Genomic DNA, 19,186 nt, shown 5'->3' with positions numbered 1-19,186 from the left:
ACGAATGAAACTGGATTATTGTTTGTCCCCATGTAAAAAAATTAATTCAAAATGGATCAAAGACCTAAATATAAGACCAGAAATAATAAGTTACACAGAAAAAAAATATAGGTACCAAAGTTATGGAACTTGACTCCAAAGGCAAGGGAAGTAAAGGCAAAAATAAATGAATGGGACTGCATCAAACTAAAAACCTCTGACAACAAAGAAACTGACAGCACAAGAAACTGACAACAAAACAAAGAGTCAGCCAACCAGATGGGAGATGATACTTGTAAACAGTAGCTCTGACAAAGGTTTAATTTCCAAAATATATAAAGAACTCATAAAACTCAATACCAAACAAACAAATAACCCAATCACAAAATAGGCAGAGGACCTGAACAGACACCTCTCCCCAAGAAGACACACAAACAGTCAATAGATAGATGAAAAGATGTTCAGCTTCACTAGCAACTAGGGAAATGCAAATCAAAACTACAATAAGATACCATCTCACACCTGTTAGAATAGCTATTATCAACAAGACAAATAATAACAAGTGTGGGAGAGGTTGTGGAGAAAAGGCAACCCTCATTCACTGCTGGTGGGAATGTATACTGGTACAACCACTATGGAAAATAGTCTGGCGATTCCTCAAAAAATTAAGACCCAGCAATCCCTCTCCTGGGTATATACCCAAAAAACTAGAAAACCTGTATTTGCAAAGATATATGCACCCCAATGTTCAATGTAGCATTACTCAGAGTGGCCAAGACAGGGAACCAACCAAAGTGTCCTGCGATAGAGGACTGGATAAAGAAGATGTGGTACATAGAAACAATGGAATACTACTCAGCCATAAGAAAGGATGAAATACTGCCATTTGCATCAACATGGATGAACCTTGAGAATATTATGCTAAGTGAAATAAGTCAATCAAAAGGAGCTAAGAACAATCTTATGTTACTCACATGTGGAATATAAAACTGAAACTCGTGGACACAAACAGCAGTGTGGTGGCTGCCAGAGGGAAGGGGTGGGAGGTAAAGGGTGACAGAAGAAGATCTGACTTTGGGTGGTGGGCACACAGTGCAATATCAGATCTTGTAACACAGAAACCCACACCTGAAACCTATATGATCATATTAACTAATGTTGCCCCAATAAATTTAAATAAATAAAATTCCAAAAACCCAGATGAAAAACCACTGCTATTAATTATTTATTACCTTTGAGACAGCAATTCATAGGGAGAGGTTTCTTAATAATAGCTTTATGTTAATGCCAAGCATTATTCTAAACATAATGTGACCCAGGTGAAATAATTCTAGCAATTATTTTGCTTTTATAAAACAATTCCTGGAATAAGCAAAGATTTCTTAAACAGAAAATAAAAGTCACTGATTTGTTTTAAAAGACCCATTTACAAAGTGAAAAGGTATACCACAGAGAGGGGGAATATATTTTGGCACATATATCAACACATATACATATAACACATATAACCAGTAAAGGGCATGCATGTATCCAGAATGAATAAAATGTTTATATGTCATTTAGAAAAGATACAAATATTTTAATAAAAATAATGGTCAACAGACTTCAATAAAAATGTCACAAAAGAGGGTATCCAAGTGGCAAATAGTACATAAAAAGGTTTTCAATTTCATTAGTAATGAGCAAACAAAATCCATAGAGATATCAAAAGCATATCAGTCGGGATGGCTAAATTTTGGAAGATTGACAATATCAAGTACTGGTGAGGATGTGAAACAACTGGAACTCTCATATTCTCCTTGCTCGTAGGAAAGTAAACTAGTATGACCACTTGAAAATCTATTTGGCATAATGTGGCATATATTACTGAAGCTAAGATATGACCCAGTAATGCTAACTCCTAGCTAATATATCCAAATAATAAACAGTATTTATCTATGACAAATGACGTTTACAATAAAATTCATGGCAACTTTATAATTGATAGCCAAAAGCCAGAAACAACTCAAATGTTCATCTAATGTACAGTGGATAAAATAAAATGTTGATACATTCATATAATGACTATGGTACAGGAATAAAAAGAACAAACTATTGCTACATACAACATGGATGTATTTCACAAAATGCTGAATAAAGGAAATAAATTAAAAAAAAAACAGTAAATCCAGTATGATTCCATTTATATGAAATTCAAGAAGAGGCAAAACTAACCTATCCATAGCATTACAAATTAGAATGGTAGTTAATTCAGGGTGGATTTGGAGTCAGGGTGGGCACTGGGTATTGACTGAGAAGGGGCACAGGGAGGAGGCCTTCTGTGGTGCTACACTGTACATGTCCTACGTCTTAATCATGGTGATTATATTGGTGTAAAATTTCACTGAATTGTACACTTTAAGATTTGTGTACTTTACTATGTGGTTTAACATGCACGTGGTAAAAAAGTATTTTTTACTTAGTTCAGGTTTTTTTCTTTTAATTGATACATAGTTTACATATAACAGTATTAGTTTCATATTTAAAATTTTTTAAAATAAAAACAATGTGATACCATTTTTCATTTAGCAAACTGGCAAAAATTTAAAAATCTAATAATGTGCTCTGTTAGAAAAGGTATATACAAAAAAACCTGGTGGAAATGCAAAATTAGTACAAGTTCTATGTGAGGAAACTGGCAAGATCTGTCAAAATTTAAGTAATGTTATTAAATGTATTAATTAAAATTTAACTAAATACCTTTAATCCAGCAGTCCTGGTATTTCTCCTACACATATACATGGACTTATACAAAGATATTCAATGCAACAAGAGTGAAAGACTGAAAACAACCTTAAATGTCCATCAATAGGGACTTCCTAAATAAATTATAGTACTTCAACAGAATTCAGTACCAGGCAGCCTTTAAAAAGAAGGAGGCAGTTCTTCTATACATAGTATATACAGACAGATATAGATACAGAATGAACACTAAGATACACTGTTAGTTTTTTAGAAAGCAAACTGCAGAAATGCACAAACATGCATGCACACACATGCACACACATACATACAGAATGGTACCATTTGCTTGAAAAAATAAATATTATATATGTGTATATATACATGTATATATATGAATATATATAAAACAGCTTAAAAATAAGTCAAAAGGGCCACTGTAACCATTTAAACACTCTTTGCATTTTTATTGAAGGAAAATTTTTTCAGTATCTTTGTGGAAGAGAAATTTATCAACCATTTCAATTCTTATAGATATTTTACTACTAACCCTTATTTAAAAAACAGAACAGCCTAGCTGGTTTGGCTCAGTGAATTCTATTCCAGTCAAGGGCATGAACATCAGTTGCAGGCTTCATCCAACCCTGGTCGGGGCACATGTGGATGGTAACCAATTGATGTGTCTCTCTCACATCAATGTTTCTCTTTCTCTGTCTCTCCCTCTCCCTTCCACTCTCTCTAAAATTCAATGGAAAAATGACCTCAGGTGAGAATTCACAACAAAAAATCAGAACAAATATGCTACCATAGCCTAGTACCAACTTAATTTTTTTTCTATAAATGCAAATTTAATAATTATTCCAAGAATCAACTATTGATTGGAAACCCTTCTTTATGGCCTCCTCCTATCTTATGCAACTCAGAAGTCTGAAACTATAACTATTTGCTTAATTAAAAAGCAAACTATGGTTGTATCCAATACCATATTATTTGTTTTCTTATTACTACAAATTGCAATATGTAAATATATATTTGTTTACCTCATTTTTATTGTCTCTCTCCCCTACTAAATTATAAAATTAGACACATGTTTATGCCACCTACTGTGAGCCTCTTACCTGTCTCTTGTGTTCTTGGTTTCACTTTATTCAAGTCTTCAGTAGCCTCACCAAGATTTTCTGCAAGTATTCTAAATAAAAGATTAAGGTCTTCTTGATTTAGATTAACCTGCAAAATATGAAGTTGAAAGATAAAGATATTCCATTTTTAAATGCAACAATTTAAATACAGGACATAACAAAACTTTAAGTATAGATAAAATTATACCTTCATTACTCACTCAAGTATTTCACTACTTACTTCACGTTAAAGTTTTTATTTTGAAAGATAGGAAAGTATTTGGAGAAAAACAATTTAATTTATGAGTCAACATCAGTCCCATCTACTTAACTTATATGATCCTTAGTGAAAATTAATAATAATTAAAGTAATCTTATCATTTTAAAAAATGTGACAACTTAAGGAAACACACAAATTCCACTTTTAAAATAACAATCTGGAATAAAAGGCCACCTAAAATACGAAAAACAGGCATTTTCTTCAATGTTATAATTACCTTAGTGGTACTTAGACATCCCTAAAAGTGTATATATATATATAATATATAGAATGACATGTAATGTAATATACTAATAAATAACTTACATACAGACCTCTGCTAATGTGTACATATTACAAATTTAAAAGTTAATTATACTTAACTGAAGATTAAATCCTACTAAAAATAATCCAGATTTTGTTGGACATCATACTGAAATTTTTCTTCCATCAATCAGTAAAAAATTCCGTATTTCATTTGCATTTACACTGCGAAAGTCTTGAGAGTCTAAATTTTGGTAATAAAGATTTCTTTGAGCTCTCATACTTACATTCATTGACTCAAGATGCCCTTTAATTTCCACAACAGGCACCTTGTGGTACCAAGATGCAGCCAGGTTCCTATTTACAGAAAACTCCAAGTTAATTGGGTGCAGCAGCTGAATATCAGGATGGGAAATGCCAGGCTGGATCACGGTCCTAATGAAAAACATAATTGATATATATGCATAAACATAGGGAGGAAATGCAGCATATCATTAAAAAACACAAAGTCAAAAGTTGCTGCTCTCAATGGACACAGACACCAGGGAGGTGAGGGCATGAGTGGGGGGGAGGGGGCACGTAATGCGGAGATAAGGACACATATCTAATACCTTAATCAATAAAGAAAAAGGAAGTTGCTCTAACACTGATTTGAAATATACTGTTGGGGTGTTTTCTACACTCAGTCTATCATTAACTTAATCTACTATACACTAGCAAGGACAGATTAAAATCAGCCATTATGAAAACTTTTTTCTTTAAACAGAGGATATATGATGACAACTTTCTTTTTTAATCCTCACCCGAGGATGTTCTTACCACTGATTTTTAGAGAGAGTGAAAGGGAGAGAGATTAGTTGGGGGGGGAGGGGGAAACATCGACATAAGCGAAAGATATATCGATTGGTTGCCTCTGGCACCTGGCCAGAGATTAAATCTGCAGCCAAAGAACATGCCCATGATCAGGAATGGAACCCTCAACCCTTTGATCCATGGGCTGACATGCTAACCATTGAGCACAATCAGCCAGGGCAGGTGACAATAAATTTCAAAAAGAAATTCATATTGTTGAATATATGGGGGGGAAACCATCAAATACCATTGTTCAAAAAGTAATATGTGCATTGGTACAGATTAAAGAAAAAATGTCAAGATGAATAGTATTTACTAAGGAGTTCTTTCCCAGGATTATTTTTTGGACTTGACAGGTAAGCATTCCTTTTTTATTAAGGATAATTAAATCTCCTTGGATGGGTAGAAAATGATTTCAAAATGAATTATGTACAGACTTTCAAGTGTTCTCTAGTATAAGCCCTACCAATATATCGTTATTTACACAGTATTCCTGCCAAAAATCTCTAAGTTCAATTAAATCATGAAAAATCACCAGACAAAATTAATAGTCATTCCATGAAAACACTAAACTGTATGCTTCCGATCTGTCATCATCATAAAAAACAAAGGCTAAAAACTATTCCAGAATAAATGTCTATCAGTACACAATCCCCCATAATAGTATAGCATACAATTAAATGCCATATGTAATCCTGGATTAAGGGAAAATCCTATATAATAAAAGCGTAGTATGCAAATTGTCCCCTCAACCGGGAGGTCGTCCAGGAATTCGACCAGGGGGTGGGGCCGGCCAGGAGAAGGGAGGGAGGCCCCAGCCAGTAGCAGTGGTGGCAGCAGGCGGCCAGAGGAAGAGAGGGAGGCCGTGACCAGTGGCAGCAGCAGGTGGCGGGGGGAAGGGAGGGAGACCCTGGCCAGTGGCGGTGGCGGCAGCAGCAGGCAGCTGGGGGAAGAGAGGGAGTACCCAGCTGGCTGCTGACAGCTGCTAGGGACCCTACGAGTGCACGAATTTCGTGCACTCAGGGGGTTCCCTCAGCCCAGCCTGCATCTCCGGGAATCCACAGGGTGCAGGCCTAACCATCAGTCTGACATCCTTAGCGCTGCCACAGAGGCAGGAGAGGCTTCTGCCACCGCCACTGTGCTCGCCAGCCATGAGCCCGGCTCAGGGCTTCTGGCTGAGAGGCGCTCCCGCTGTGGGAGTGCACTTGCCACCAGGGGGCAGCTCCTGCATTGAGCATCTGCCCCCTGGTGGTCCAGTGAATATCAAAGCAACCGGTCGTTCCACCATTCGGTTGATTTGCATGTTAGCCTTTTATTATATAGGATATTCTTGGAACAACTGGTAAAATTTGAATACTGACTGCATATTAGATAACTAGAGGCCCAGTGCACAAAATTCGTGCATGGGGGGGGGGGTCCTCAGCCTGGCCCACACCCTCTTGCAGTCCGTGAGTCCTCAGGGGATGTCTGACTGACACAGATGCAGGAGAGGTTCCCACCACTGCTGCTGCACTTGCCAGCCATGAGCCTGGCTTCTGGCTGATTGGTGCTCCCCCTGTGTGAGCGCACTGACCACCAGAGAGCAGCTCCTGCATTGAGCGTCTGCCCCCTGGTGGTCAGTGTGCATCATAGCAACCGGTTGTTCCACTGTTTGGTCAATTTGCACATTAGCCTTTTATTATATAGGATAGTATTATGTCAATGTTAAACTTTTAGAGTTTATATGGAATTTGCATTATGTTTATGTAAGAGGATAAATACCCTTTTCTTAGAAAACACATGCTAATGTGTTTAAGATGTTGATTCTCTTTTTTTTTAATTGAATTTAATGGGGTGATATTGGTTAATAAAATTATATAGGTTTCAGGTATACAATTCTACTGTATCATCTGTATACAATATGCATCACCTATATAATTGTATCATATGTTTACCACCCTAAGTCAAATCTCCTTCCATCACCATTTATATCCCCCCTTTACCCTCTTCTACCTCCACCCACCCACTCCTTCTCTCTGGCAATCACCATACAAAATGTCTAAAGTCAAGTGATTTAGCAAAAAATGTTTCAACTTTCAGTTATAAAATAAGTCTTGGAGACAATGTACAGCATGGTGATTATACTTAACAGTATTATTAAGTACTGTATAATACTGTACTATATATTTTAAAGTTGCTAAGAGAGTAGATCCTTAAAGATATAATCCCAAGAAAAATTTTTTATAAATATGCATGATGATGGATGTTAACTAGAGTTACTGTGGTGATTACTTTGCTATATATGCAAGTATTGGATCATTACGTTGTACACCCAAAACTCATATACTGTAATATGTGTATTATACTCAATAAAAAAATAAAAAAATATTTTAAATGTCATAAATGATTATATTCATACAGTTAAAGCAAATGTAAACAATTGGTGAATCTAGGTGAAGGATCCAGGTACAATCATGATACTATTTTTGCAATTTCCAAAGGTTTGAGATTTTTCATAATAAAAAGTTGATTTTTAAAAACTGTTCTGCCTGGCTAATGTGGCTCAGCAGTTGAGCATCAATCTATGAACCAGGAGGTCATGGTTCGATTCCCAGTCAGGGCACATACTCAGGTTGCAGGCTCAATCCCCAGCTAGAGGCAGCCAATTAATGTTGATGTTTCTCTCTCATCGATGTGCCTCTCTCTTCCCCTATCCCTTCCTCTCTCTCTAAAATCAATAAAAACATTTTTTTAAAAAACTGTTCTGTGCCATAGGAATATGTTGGGTATGGATTTCAATGATCATAAAATTTCATGGAAAATATTAAATAATACTGAAAGAGTATACCTAGAAAGTTTAAGCTTTGTTAGCTGTACATCCATTCTATCAATTACTGGAGGGTTTAAGAAGTCTTCACCAGACACCAGACTGAACTGATTTTGAACTCTCATTAACCCAAGATCTACCACTACTGCATTGGTGGAAATGGAAGATTGTGGGATGACAATAACTGGTGCTTTCAAATCAATATTGATAGAAACACGAAAACTCCTCTGGGCAAGATCTTTCACGCTTGTGGCAGCCTTTTCTGCAGCCTGGGCAGTGGCAGCACTCAGAGCCTCTTTGGCTGTCTGGAAATTGTTCAGGAAGTTCTGTGGACACAAAATATAAAAGGATAAATTCAAACAGAAGACATGCACATCATTAATAATACCACCGTCATTTGATTTATGAGCTAATATTTTTCCAATAGATAACTTTTAGTTGAGGGCTATTTTTCAAGATTTAGAAAGGAATAACTCTTTATCCACACATATTTATTAATTACCTGAGAAGGGCTAATTGTAACTATAATTATATGGCTGAGGAACAGAGAAAAAATTATTTTCTTTTTCCTTTTGACAAAAAATATTTTCAATAGTCTTTATACTTAAGAATTTGGTTTCATTATGTTCTAGCCAAAATAATTGCACTTTTAGATGAAAATCATGAAATGATTCATATTTCAACTGTTAAAGAGAGAGTCTGACTTCAACATTAATACATAAAGAACATCTATAATCAAAACAATGCACTCCCTATAATCCGGAGTTTGAAATATTTGCAATAATTATTATCAGACAATTATTTCTAAATTGAATAGTCAATCTATAAATAATGATTTTACCAGGAATGACATGAGGAATTTATGAAGATAGACAATCTGAATGCAGCCAACATTCAGTGATACCACACCATCCACTTTGGACATGTCAGTATAGAAATCTCCCTCAGTAGCATCTGGATACAAATCCAAATTAAAACGAAAAACTTCATTTCCCATTATTGACACCACCTGGAAAGCAGAGATTTGAATGTACTCATCCAAGAGGATAACAACAAAATAAAAGCCCATTATAGAAACAATTTTCTGTTAAATTGTATTTCATTAAAATTTTAAAAAATAAAATATACTTAAAAATAACATCTCATAGTCAGTCATCAAAAAATATTAACTATTACTATCACCTACTTTTTTATGAACTGTCTTGGGTTCAACATCTGTGACAATAATATTTTCCAGTCTTGCAAATAGAGACTGTTTTCTTGACTGAAGAAGAAGAGAGGCATCGAGTCCTGAAAAAAAAATTTTATTATTAAAATTTCTGTAGATCTAATAAAGTAAGATCTTAAGATGTTTCTTATCATTGCATAATTTTATTTTGGGTGTGATATATTTATAAATTTAGCATGGTTTGCCCTAACCAGTTTGGCTCAGTGGATATTATTAGTGGATAATAATTATATTATTATTAGGCTCAGGACCCTAACCAGAAAGAAGGGTCCTCAGTTTGCCCTAACCAGTTTGGCTCACTTCACTAAGTGTGGACTGAAGGGTCCCAGGTTCGATTCTGGTCAAGGGTCAAGGACATGTACCTTGGTTGTGGGAACATCCCCAATAGGGGGTGCGCAGGAGGCAGCTGATCGATGTTTCTAACTCTCTATCTCTCTCCCTTCCTCTCTGTAAAAAATCAATAAAATATATTTTAAAAAAATTTAGCATGGTTTGAACTCCCAATTGATAAACAAGTTAAGATATTAGATATTTTTAATTTCATAAATAATGGAACCTGTTAATTCATCATAAAATAATTACTGAATTTTCAACCTTCTAAAGAAAATCTAGTACAAATAAGATTATCTTGGGATTTTAGTTAATCCTTTACACCTTATATCCAGTCATTTACATGGACACTATAAAAGTTTCATGAATTAAATTCAGACTAGTACAATGATGGAGAACCTTTTGAGCTTGGCGTGTCAGCATTTTGAAAAACCCTAACTTAACTCTGGTGCCGTGTCACATATAGAAATTTTTTTATATCTGCAACCATAGTCAAACAAAGACTTATATTTTTGATATTTATTTTATATATTTAAATGCCATTTAACAAAGAAAAATCAACCAAAAAAATGAGTTCGTGTGTCACCTCTGACACGCATGTCATAGGTTCGCCGTCACTGGACTAGTAGATGCACTTCCAGTTCAGAAAGAACAAAGACGACAACTCTAGTTTTCTAGTTTTTAAATTCTTCAAGAATTTCATTAAACATATTCTTGACCGTTAGCAGACCACATTGAGCTAATAAAGATAGAGTCATAGAAAGAAGCTAAATTACTCTTAGCAGCTTTTGCCTAAAAGAATAAAATACACAGGTTTTATTCTTCATGATAAGGCTGTTCTGCATTTTGTACCAAGATAAAGCATTTTCATAGACCTTTACCTGAATTCTGGATCGACACTTATCAGATCATTAGTAGCATCTCTACATTGACATTAGTAATGCTCACCTCCAAGACAACTCTCAGAAAGGTGCAAAATACCAAAAAGTGTGGTTCAATTTAATGGTCAGAGTCTGATAAACATCTATATCCTAAAGAGTAGGTGGCATGCTGTCCAATTATGTTCTTAATAAAAGTACCCCGTTTTCACAGTTCAGAGCCCTCCATTTGTATTTTAGCATTAAAAAAAAACCACCTTATCTTTTGAACAAACTGTAATACTATGAGAACTTTACCTTGAATCTTGATTTCAGCGATATTGTTCTTCTCTTCACAAACATTGATACAGAAAGCATTCAACTTGGCAAACAGCCTGAAGTCAATAATGTCACTATCCTTAGAGGATACAATCACTACAAAGGAAACAAAGCATTCTGTCACAGTGAAATCCTAGTAAACTAAACTCCATTAAGGTTTCTTCCCTATATTAAATGAATCACAATTCTGTTTTTAAAAAGTGAAATAAGACAGAAAAAGTTAAGAACTATATGATTTCACTCATATGTGGTATATAAAACTGAAAGCAACAAATGAACAAACAAGAAAAACAAAAACTCATAGACACAGACAACAGTATTGTGGTTACCAGAGGAAAGGTGAGGAGGGATAAGAAAGGGTAAAGAAGGTCAAATATATAGTGACGGAAAAAGATGTGACTTTGGATGGTAGACAAAACACAATATACAGATGAGGTAGCATAGACCTTACACTTGAAACCTATATACTCTTATTAACCTATGTCACCCAAAAAAATTTATAAAATTCCTAAAATTTTAAAATACTTCTTTTGTTTTATATATTCTGTAGAATTTTCATTTCTAATAATGCGATGTGCTTTTATCATTTAAAAGCAAGGAAAAAATTTAAATAAGATAAGGACATTGAAACTCAAAGAAGTTCAGTAATAGTTTAAGTAGCAGTCAGGATTTGAACTGAATTCTCTCTGACCCAAAATTTAGGCTCCTAACTAATTAACTGCTACCCCTATATCCCTGACCTCGTGTCTCTGGATCTTAATTTCCCTATTTGTAAAATGGAAGGGAAAGCTAACCCTCCATGGAGCCCCTTCAGGAGCCACTAACAGGGTATGAAAAGCTCAGTGTAAATATAAGTCGTTTTCCTTTATAACCCACCAAAAATCATCCACCACCACCACCAAAATAACAACAAAAACAGACATTTTTTAAAAACAAAAAATATTAATTATATTTGGTTTACATATAAGGTACCCATGAAAGATTTAGTTTGAAGAAAAGAACAAAAATGAAGAAAATGGCCTGTAAATGACTGCACTAGAAGGTCCCTTAAAATGCCCCATTTAGCTCTAGAATTCTAAAACCCTTACTGACAAAAAACAAACAAGCTGTTTTCATACCTTTCTGCAGAGCTGAATTTTTTTGTTGCTTTTCAGTTGAAATTTGTACTTCCTTGGCATCACCCATCTTATGGCCATCTGATGGAATAATGGTTGTCAGGTAATTAATAGAAGAGAGAAGAGCTTGTGTTTGCAGCAACAGGTTTAAAGATGAAAAAGCCACCTAGAGATGTTTAAAAGAGGAAAATTAGTTTCCCAGGCCAATTATACCAGTGGTCTCCAAGATGAAACCAAAAGGCTCCTAGCTAGGCTTGCACTGTGCCTTTCACAACTTGGAAGGAAGATTCATAACACACTCCTGAAATAGGAATATAATGAGAGTAAATTACACTTAACTTACCTCGGTGGTTCATTCGAGTATCAAAGTAACCTAATCTACTTTAGTAGCATAATTATCACAGAGTATATAATCTGCTTGTCATGGCCATCCCAATATTCAACATATATATGGGTTCTGGGATCTGCAATTGACTATTTATTATATAAACAGGTAAGTTAGAATATGAAACTTTAAAAGTCAAGAAATTACTTCAAATGTGACATTCATGAGATTTAAATTTAAAAAGTACAATTACAGCCTGGCCTACATGGTTCAGTGGTTGAGTGCTGACCTATAAAGCAGGAGGTCATGGTTAGATTCCCAGTCAGGGCACATGCCTGGTTGTGGGCTAGATCTCTAGCAGGGATATGGGCATGCAGGAGGCAGCCGATCAATGATTCTCTCTCATCATTAATGTTTCAATCTCTCTCCCCCTTTCCCATCCTCTCTGAAATCAATTTTTAAAAAATGTTCTTTAAAAGTAAAATTATAACTGAGCTCTCGGTCACTAAATGATGTTCTGAAACCAAAATGATGGTCCTATCATTTAAAAAGAAACAAAGAATATATAACATAAAGAAGAAAAATATTAGATTTTTTTGAAACAATGACCCCAGAAAGCTAAGAGGGCAATGCAAATAGCTTTCAAGAATATGTGGTTTTCTAATAGAAAATTTAAAAACTTTTTTAAATTTTTATTTATATAAAAGAATTTCTTTGCACTGCTTCAAAACAAGTGGGTATAAAAATTATAAAAATAAAGTTTAGCCATAATCAGTTTGGCTCAGTGGATAGGGCATCAGCCTGCGGACTGAAAGGTCCCAGGATCTATTCCGGTCAAGGGCATGTACCTTGGTTTCAGGCACATCCCCAGTAGGGGTTGTGCAAGAGGCAGCTGATCGATATTTCTCTCTCATCAATGTTGCTTAATCTCTATCTCTCTCCTTTCCTCTCTGTAAAAAATCAAAATATATTTTAAAAAATAATAATAAAGTTTAACAATAATCAACAGATATCATATCTCTCAAAAGTGTAATCTAAAACACATTTCTTTCATTTTCTTTATAATGTAACCCACATACATTTTGCCTGTTCTTAATTACATTAGTAATCCTCACCTCCAAGACAACTCTCAGAAAGGTGCAAAATACCAAAATACTATCTACACTAATAAAAGAGAAACATGGTAATTAGTGTCACTCCGCTACCCTTCCCATTGGCTAATCCCCCTGTCACTCACAGAGTAAGGCCGAGATATGCAAATTAACTGGCAGCCAAGATGGCGGCCAGCAGCCAGGCAGCTGATGCGAACAGGGAGGCTTGCTTGCTTCAGTGACGGAGAACTCCAACATTCCCCATCTGACTTGCCAGCCTCTCAGCTGCAACTCTCAGCAACTATGTTGCGAATAAAGAAGCTAAAAAAACCCCAGAAACCTGCTTTACTCAGCAGAGCTTCAGCCAGCCGGACCGCAACATTGTATCAAATACAGATGGTAAACAAAGGCCAGAAACCTGTTTTCAGCAGCCGAGGCCTCAGAGCTAAAGCTGGCCCAGAATAAAAAAAAAGAAAAGAAAAGAAAAAACGGAGCAGTTGGAAGCTTCAGTCCCGGCCTGAAAACAGCCCTCAGCCCCTCAGCCAGACTGGCCAGGACCCCGGTGGGGACCCCCACCCTGAAGGGTGTGTGACCAGCTGCAAACAGCCATCATCCCCTCACCCAGGCTGGCCAGGCACCCCAGTGAGAACCTCCACCCTGATCCAGGACACCCTTCAGGGCAAACCAGCCAGCCCAACCCATGCACCAGGCCTCTACCCTATATAGTAAAAGGGTAATATGCCTCCCAGCACCAGGATCAGCGGAGCCGTGATGCCTCCTGGCACCGGGATCAGCGTGATCGGGGGCAGCGCCCAAACCCCCTGATCGCCCTGCAGTTCTGTGTGTGACAGGGGGTGGGGCCACAACTCCCCGCCCCCCACGGGCCTTGCTCTGTGTGTGATGGGGTAGAGCCATAACCTCCCCATTGGCCCTGCCCTGAGTATGAGAGTGGCGGTGCCCCAACCACCTGATCGGCCCTGCTCTGTGGGTGTTAGAGGGCGGCGCCCCAACCCCCCTCCTCCCATAGGCCCTGCTCTGTGTGCGATGGGGTAGAGTCATAACCTCCCCATCTGCCCTGCCCTGAGTGTGACAGTGGCGTCGCCCCAACCCCCTGATCGGCCCTGCTCTGTGCGTGACAAGGGGTGGCGCCGCAAGCTCCCCATCGACCCTGCCTTGAGTGTGACAGGGGGCGGTGCCCCAACCCCCCAATCGGCCCTACCCTGAGTGTGACTGAAGGTGGCATCGCAACCTCCCAATCCGCCCTGCTCTGTGCATGACAGGGGAAGGCGCCCCAACTCCCCAATCGGCCCTGCTCTGAGCCCGACCAGGGGCTACACCTAGGGATTGGGCGTGCCCTCTGCCACCCGGGAGCAGGGCTAAGCCAGCAGGTCGTTATCTCCCGAGGGGTCCCAGCCTGCAAGAGGGCACAGGCCGGTCTGAGGGACCCCCCCCCCTTCCCGCGAGGGCACAAATTTTTGTGCACCGGGCCTCTAGTTTATTATATAAACAGGTAAGTTGTATAAATCTCTAGTTTATGTATACAACTATCTTAGTATGGCTCCAAGAAGTACTCAACATCTCTCCTTGTAATTCACATAACTTTCTCAGCCCTGTATTAAACAACCGTTATTTGATATATTTAAAACTGTTCGTTATAAATCAAAGTTTCCCATCTATAGCTTTCCCTTCTTTATAAATAACTAGAAGAATGGTGCATGAAATTTGTGCACGGGTAGGGTCCTTAGGCCTGGCCGGCGATCAGGGCCGATCGGGGCCTTCCAGCTGGCCGGCTGGATCCTTCCTTCCCTGGCTTCATTCTGTGCCGCTCCCTGGTGGTCAGCACACATGATAGCAAGCAATCAAACTCCCAGTCTCCCAGTCGAACTCCCAAGGGGACAATTTGTATATTAGGTTTTTATGTATAGATAGATTAGGATGTGATATAAGTCCAAACAATAGCTTTATTGCTCATGAACATAGAGCATGGTATCTATGAGTTTGGTTTATAATTTTTATTGGCTCTTGATTATTTCATCAAATTACCTAGTCAATATTCCTTCAAGGATAACAGGAGACTTCCAGAGTAGGTTATTTTCAGACAGGCTATATTCTTTTAATAGAATTTCTTACCTTAACTGTTTGTTCAGTTTTTTCAAAAGTAGTTTGAAAACTAGGTCCATTCTTATCAGCCTGAATAAAACAAACAAACAAACAAACAAGAGTTCTAAAAACCAAAGTAAGTAAATTACTTTTTTATTATCTCTAGTTTATTTATATTGTTACAATTGTATTTTATTACACTATATATTTAATATTCTTGTCATTTTAAAGTTACATCGAAATAATTTATTATAATCATGCAAATTTGTCCTCTTCAAACATACAACATTCACTTGTGGAAAATGCAGCTAGGAATCAGAATTATAAACTCTGGAGGTTGGAAGGTTTAAAGGTCATCTAGCCCATCTATCACCTAATGCTTGAATTCCTGTATAAAGTCTTTGCCAAGTCTATTTTATGATACCTCCAGTGAGAAAACCTCATTTTCTTACAAATTCAATCTTTAGAAAACTTTGCTTTCCTGAGGTCTTTACACTAAATAGAAATATATCTCATTGGTTCAACCTCTACTCCTTGGAAATATACATAGTAAATTCAAAGTTTTACCTTATGTGAGAAGGTTTACCTTATGTGAGGCAGCTTTCCTGCCTGCCTGTTCCCATAATGCTTTGTGCTCTTCTTTATTAGAGAATCACCACATTATGTTTTCATTGTTTTTTATCTATCTCCCTAATAGTCTTCATCTCTGTAACCCAAGTACCTAACAAGGATCTAACACATAAAGACATTCAATAGTGTTGAATGATTAAACAAATCAACTAATCTATAATAATAAAAGCATAGTATGCTTATTAGACCAGATGTCCTTCTGGACAACCTTCAGACGAAGCTGGGGCTGGGAGGGAAGCCTGGGTCCCCGGTGCCAGAGGAAAGCTGGTGCCAGCAGCCGGGGGAAGGAAGGCCTACTCTTGCACGAATTCCGTGCATCTAGCCTCTAGTCTTAAGTAAAGCTAAATACCATTAGTTCCTTCAGCATTCCTCATATAGTAAATTTTTGAGTCCTTAATTCTGGCAGTTCTCTACTGAACCCAATCCAATTTGACTTTATACCTCCTGATGTAGAATATTCAGACAAATGTAACCTAAATATGCAATGAATATAGGTAGGTGAATATACCCTAGAAATTAGGAGTAGGACCTACTTCAACCCAGGTTTCCATCTTTGGGGACAAGATGTTTGATGGCTTTGTAAAAATCCTAGTCTAGTCCTGTACTTAAGTGAAAAAGAAAGAAGGTATAGGAATGAATAGAGAAACAGTAGATATCCCTATGATTAAAACCTATAATACACATGCAGAGCCTGTAGTAATCTATTGTCATAGTTTTCCTTTCAGGGGATAGTTTGAAGTATACAATAAATATGTAAACATGATATGGCCCGTACCTTAATATACTCCACTTTTAAAAGATCTAATCCAGGTTTGTCAGAAGAGCTAATCAAGTGAAGTGGCTTTTTTTTGGATCCTAGATTAAAGAAAAAGAAAAAGTGTTTCAAATAAATTGCTCTTTTAAGTTTAGAATTTTCTAGATGTCTTATTCTTTTTTAAAAAAAATTAAGTTTTGCCTTAGCCGGCTTGGCTCACTGGATAGAGCATCAGCCTGCGGACTGAAGGGTCCCAGGTTCGATTCCGGCCAAGGGCACATGCCTGGGTTGCGGCTCGATCCCCCGTGGGGGGGGTGCAGGAGGCAGCCAATCAATGATTCTCTCTCATCATTGATGTTTCTGTCTCTCTCTCCTTCACTCTTCCTCTCTGAAATCAATAAAGAAATATATTTTTAAAAATTAAGTTTTAAAAGACTATCTGCCCATATTTACATGGTTATTAAATGCTAAAGTTATCGCTGGTGAAGAAATAAATTAATCCAAATCCTTACCCTACCTTTCTCATCCAACTAAGATAAAAACATGCATATTTATTTTCTTTGATTTTATACCTGTGTAAAAAAAAATTCTCTAGATATTTTAAGACCATATATGCATTTATACGGCATAGAAGGACTATAGTTGTAAGAATCAGAAAATGTGAATTCTAGTTCATCTCCTTTATCAAAAGCTATTTAACTTCAGTTTTCTCAACTATATAACAAGGAGGTTGCACTAGAAATATATGTAATATGCTGTTAAACTCTAAAATTCTTTGAACAAATATTTCATTATTATTAAATGATGTAAATAGTTTTTCTTGTTTAGACCAAGAGAAGGCTTACATAGAAAAATATTTCTTTTATTGGAATGGAAATGTTAAATTTCTTTGAATTTAAAAACAACAGGTACTACCAGATATGTCTTCTATATCCTTAAGTAAGTGTAGCAAAGAACTGCCTCAAGAAGCTGTGGAGGGAGAAGTCATTTATCCATTACTGAATCCATCTTTTTTATATATATATAGTTCTATAACTCCTGTTTCTGAGACATTTCAGAATTTTCCCTTGAAATAACGTTCCTTAAGGAAAAAATAGCCTAGCAAATTTATTATTTGTATTTGTTTCCCTTAAAATAGTAATATAAATTCCATCTTAACAGTGCTTACAGAAACTTACTAACATATAACCCTTTTTCCCGTAAGCTGAGATTTTAGTTTCAACCATTTTTGAAAAAAATAAAAAATAGGTATTTTATTTGACTAAAATATTAGGTAATTTTAATTAAAGTGGATTCACCCATTATTTCATTCCTTATATATCTCATGAGCACACAAGATGTACACTTAAATAAATAACCTATAAGCACTTCTGAAAGAATTTTACATTCCACCATTTTTATTTTTATAACATGGTGCTGCTTCCCTAATTCAATAGAAAGAACAAGGACTTCAATATTATAAACCCAGAAATAAATTTTAGGTTTGGTCATTCAAAAGATGCATGAACTTGAGTAAGTAGACTATTTAACCTTTCTTTGTTTGTAAAATAGAAATAATACTCCCATATAAAGGAAATTTATATGAACACTCCGAGGTAGTAGATCATAGTAGTTAAGAACCCAGACCCAACGGCCAGATTTCAAGGGTTCAGCCAATAACTAGGATGAATGACCTTGGATGAATTACATAAACAACTTTTGCTTTAGTTTCCTCATATGCAACCTGGCGACTGTAACACTGCCTTTCTCACAGAATTCTTATAAGAATTAAATGGGTTATTATTTGAAAAATGTTTAGAACAGTGCTAGCTATTTTTTATTATAAACATTGTTATATAAATGAAAGTATTTCAGACACAGAAAAGTGGTTTTATACTTATTATTAGCTATTGTTTCCATTTTTATGTCTATTACCTTGAATTTCATGGTAATCCAAGCTGATTTTCTTCAGGTAAGATACTGCAGTTAAATCAAATGTTCTCACTGTAGCCTCTGTTCCTAACTGAGTAACATTAAATACTAGAATTGTATCTTCTTCTTTCTGTTGTTTGGTAAATTCCAAAATCACCTAAAAGAATCAATGAAAGGTTAAGTAGTCTGAATCATACTAAAAAAAAATTTAAAAAAACAAAAGCCTTCTTTGCACATATCATCATGAGAAGCATAAAAATTTTGCTCACACTGTCTACTACCATTACTTATTTACTATGATTGGAAATTATCATCTAAATTCTATTTTGAGAATTATAACTATATCTATATGAAATTATGAAATTTTATATCCATTATTGATTTATATTTTTAAATTTAGTAATAATGGAATGTATGGATTCTTCCGTAATATGATTTTCTTAAACCTGTATCTCAAAAAAGAAATCATGTTTAGTAATATAAGAAACATTCTCACTAATATAAAAA

At 36.3% G+C, this 19,186-nt stretch overlaps 1 protein-coding gene across 1 annotated transcript in view; it reads right to left on the bottom strand.

Annotated features, from left to right (window-relative positions):
• VPS13C (vacuolar protein sorting 13 homolog C (S. cerevisiae)) overlaps positions 1-19,186 on the bottom strand; it is a 173,292-nt gene that overhangs the window by 86,818 nt on the left and 67,288 nt on the right. The window contains exons 28-37 of the mRNA XM_015563005.1: positions 18,683-18,836; positions 16,790-16,869; positions 15,415-15,474; positions 11,872-12,034; positions 10,733-10,849; positions 9,186-9,289; positions 8,841-9,008; positions 8,021-8,325; positions 4,629-4,776; positions 3,805-3,927 (exon numbers count right to left, since the gene is read on the bottom strand). Coding sequence (XP_015418491.1) covers positions 3,805-3,927; positions 4,629-4,776; positions 8,021-8,325; positions 8,841-9,008; positions 9,186-9,289; positions 10,733-10,849; positions 11,872-12,034; positions 15,415-15,474; positions 16,790-16,869; positions 18,683-18,836 — 1,422 coding nt within the window. The remainder of the gene's footprint in view (positions 1-3,804; positions 3,928-4,628; positions 4,777-8,020; positions 8,326-8,840; positions 9,009-9,185; positions 9,290-10,732; positions 10,850-11,871; positions 12,035-15,414; positions 15,475-16,789; positions 16,870-18,682; positions 18,837-19,186) is intronic.

This window comes from Myotis davidii, unplaced genomic scaffold, assembly GCF_000327345.1.
Source record: "Myotis davidii unplaced genomic scaffold, ASM32734v1 scaffold57, whole genome shotgun sequence".
Taxonomy (NCBI): domain Eukaryota; kingdom Metazoa; phylum Chordata; class Mammalia; order Chiroptera; family Vespertilionidae; genus Myotis; species Myotis davidii.
The sequence above is the reverse complement of the archived record's forward strand: the minus strand, read 5'-3'. Positions and strand labels throughout refer to the sequence as shown.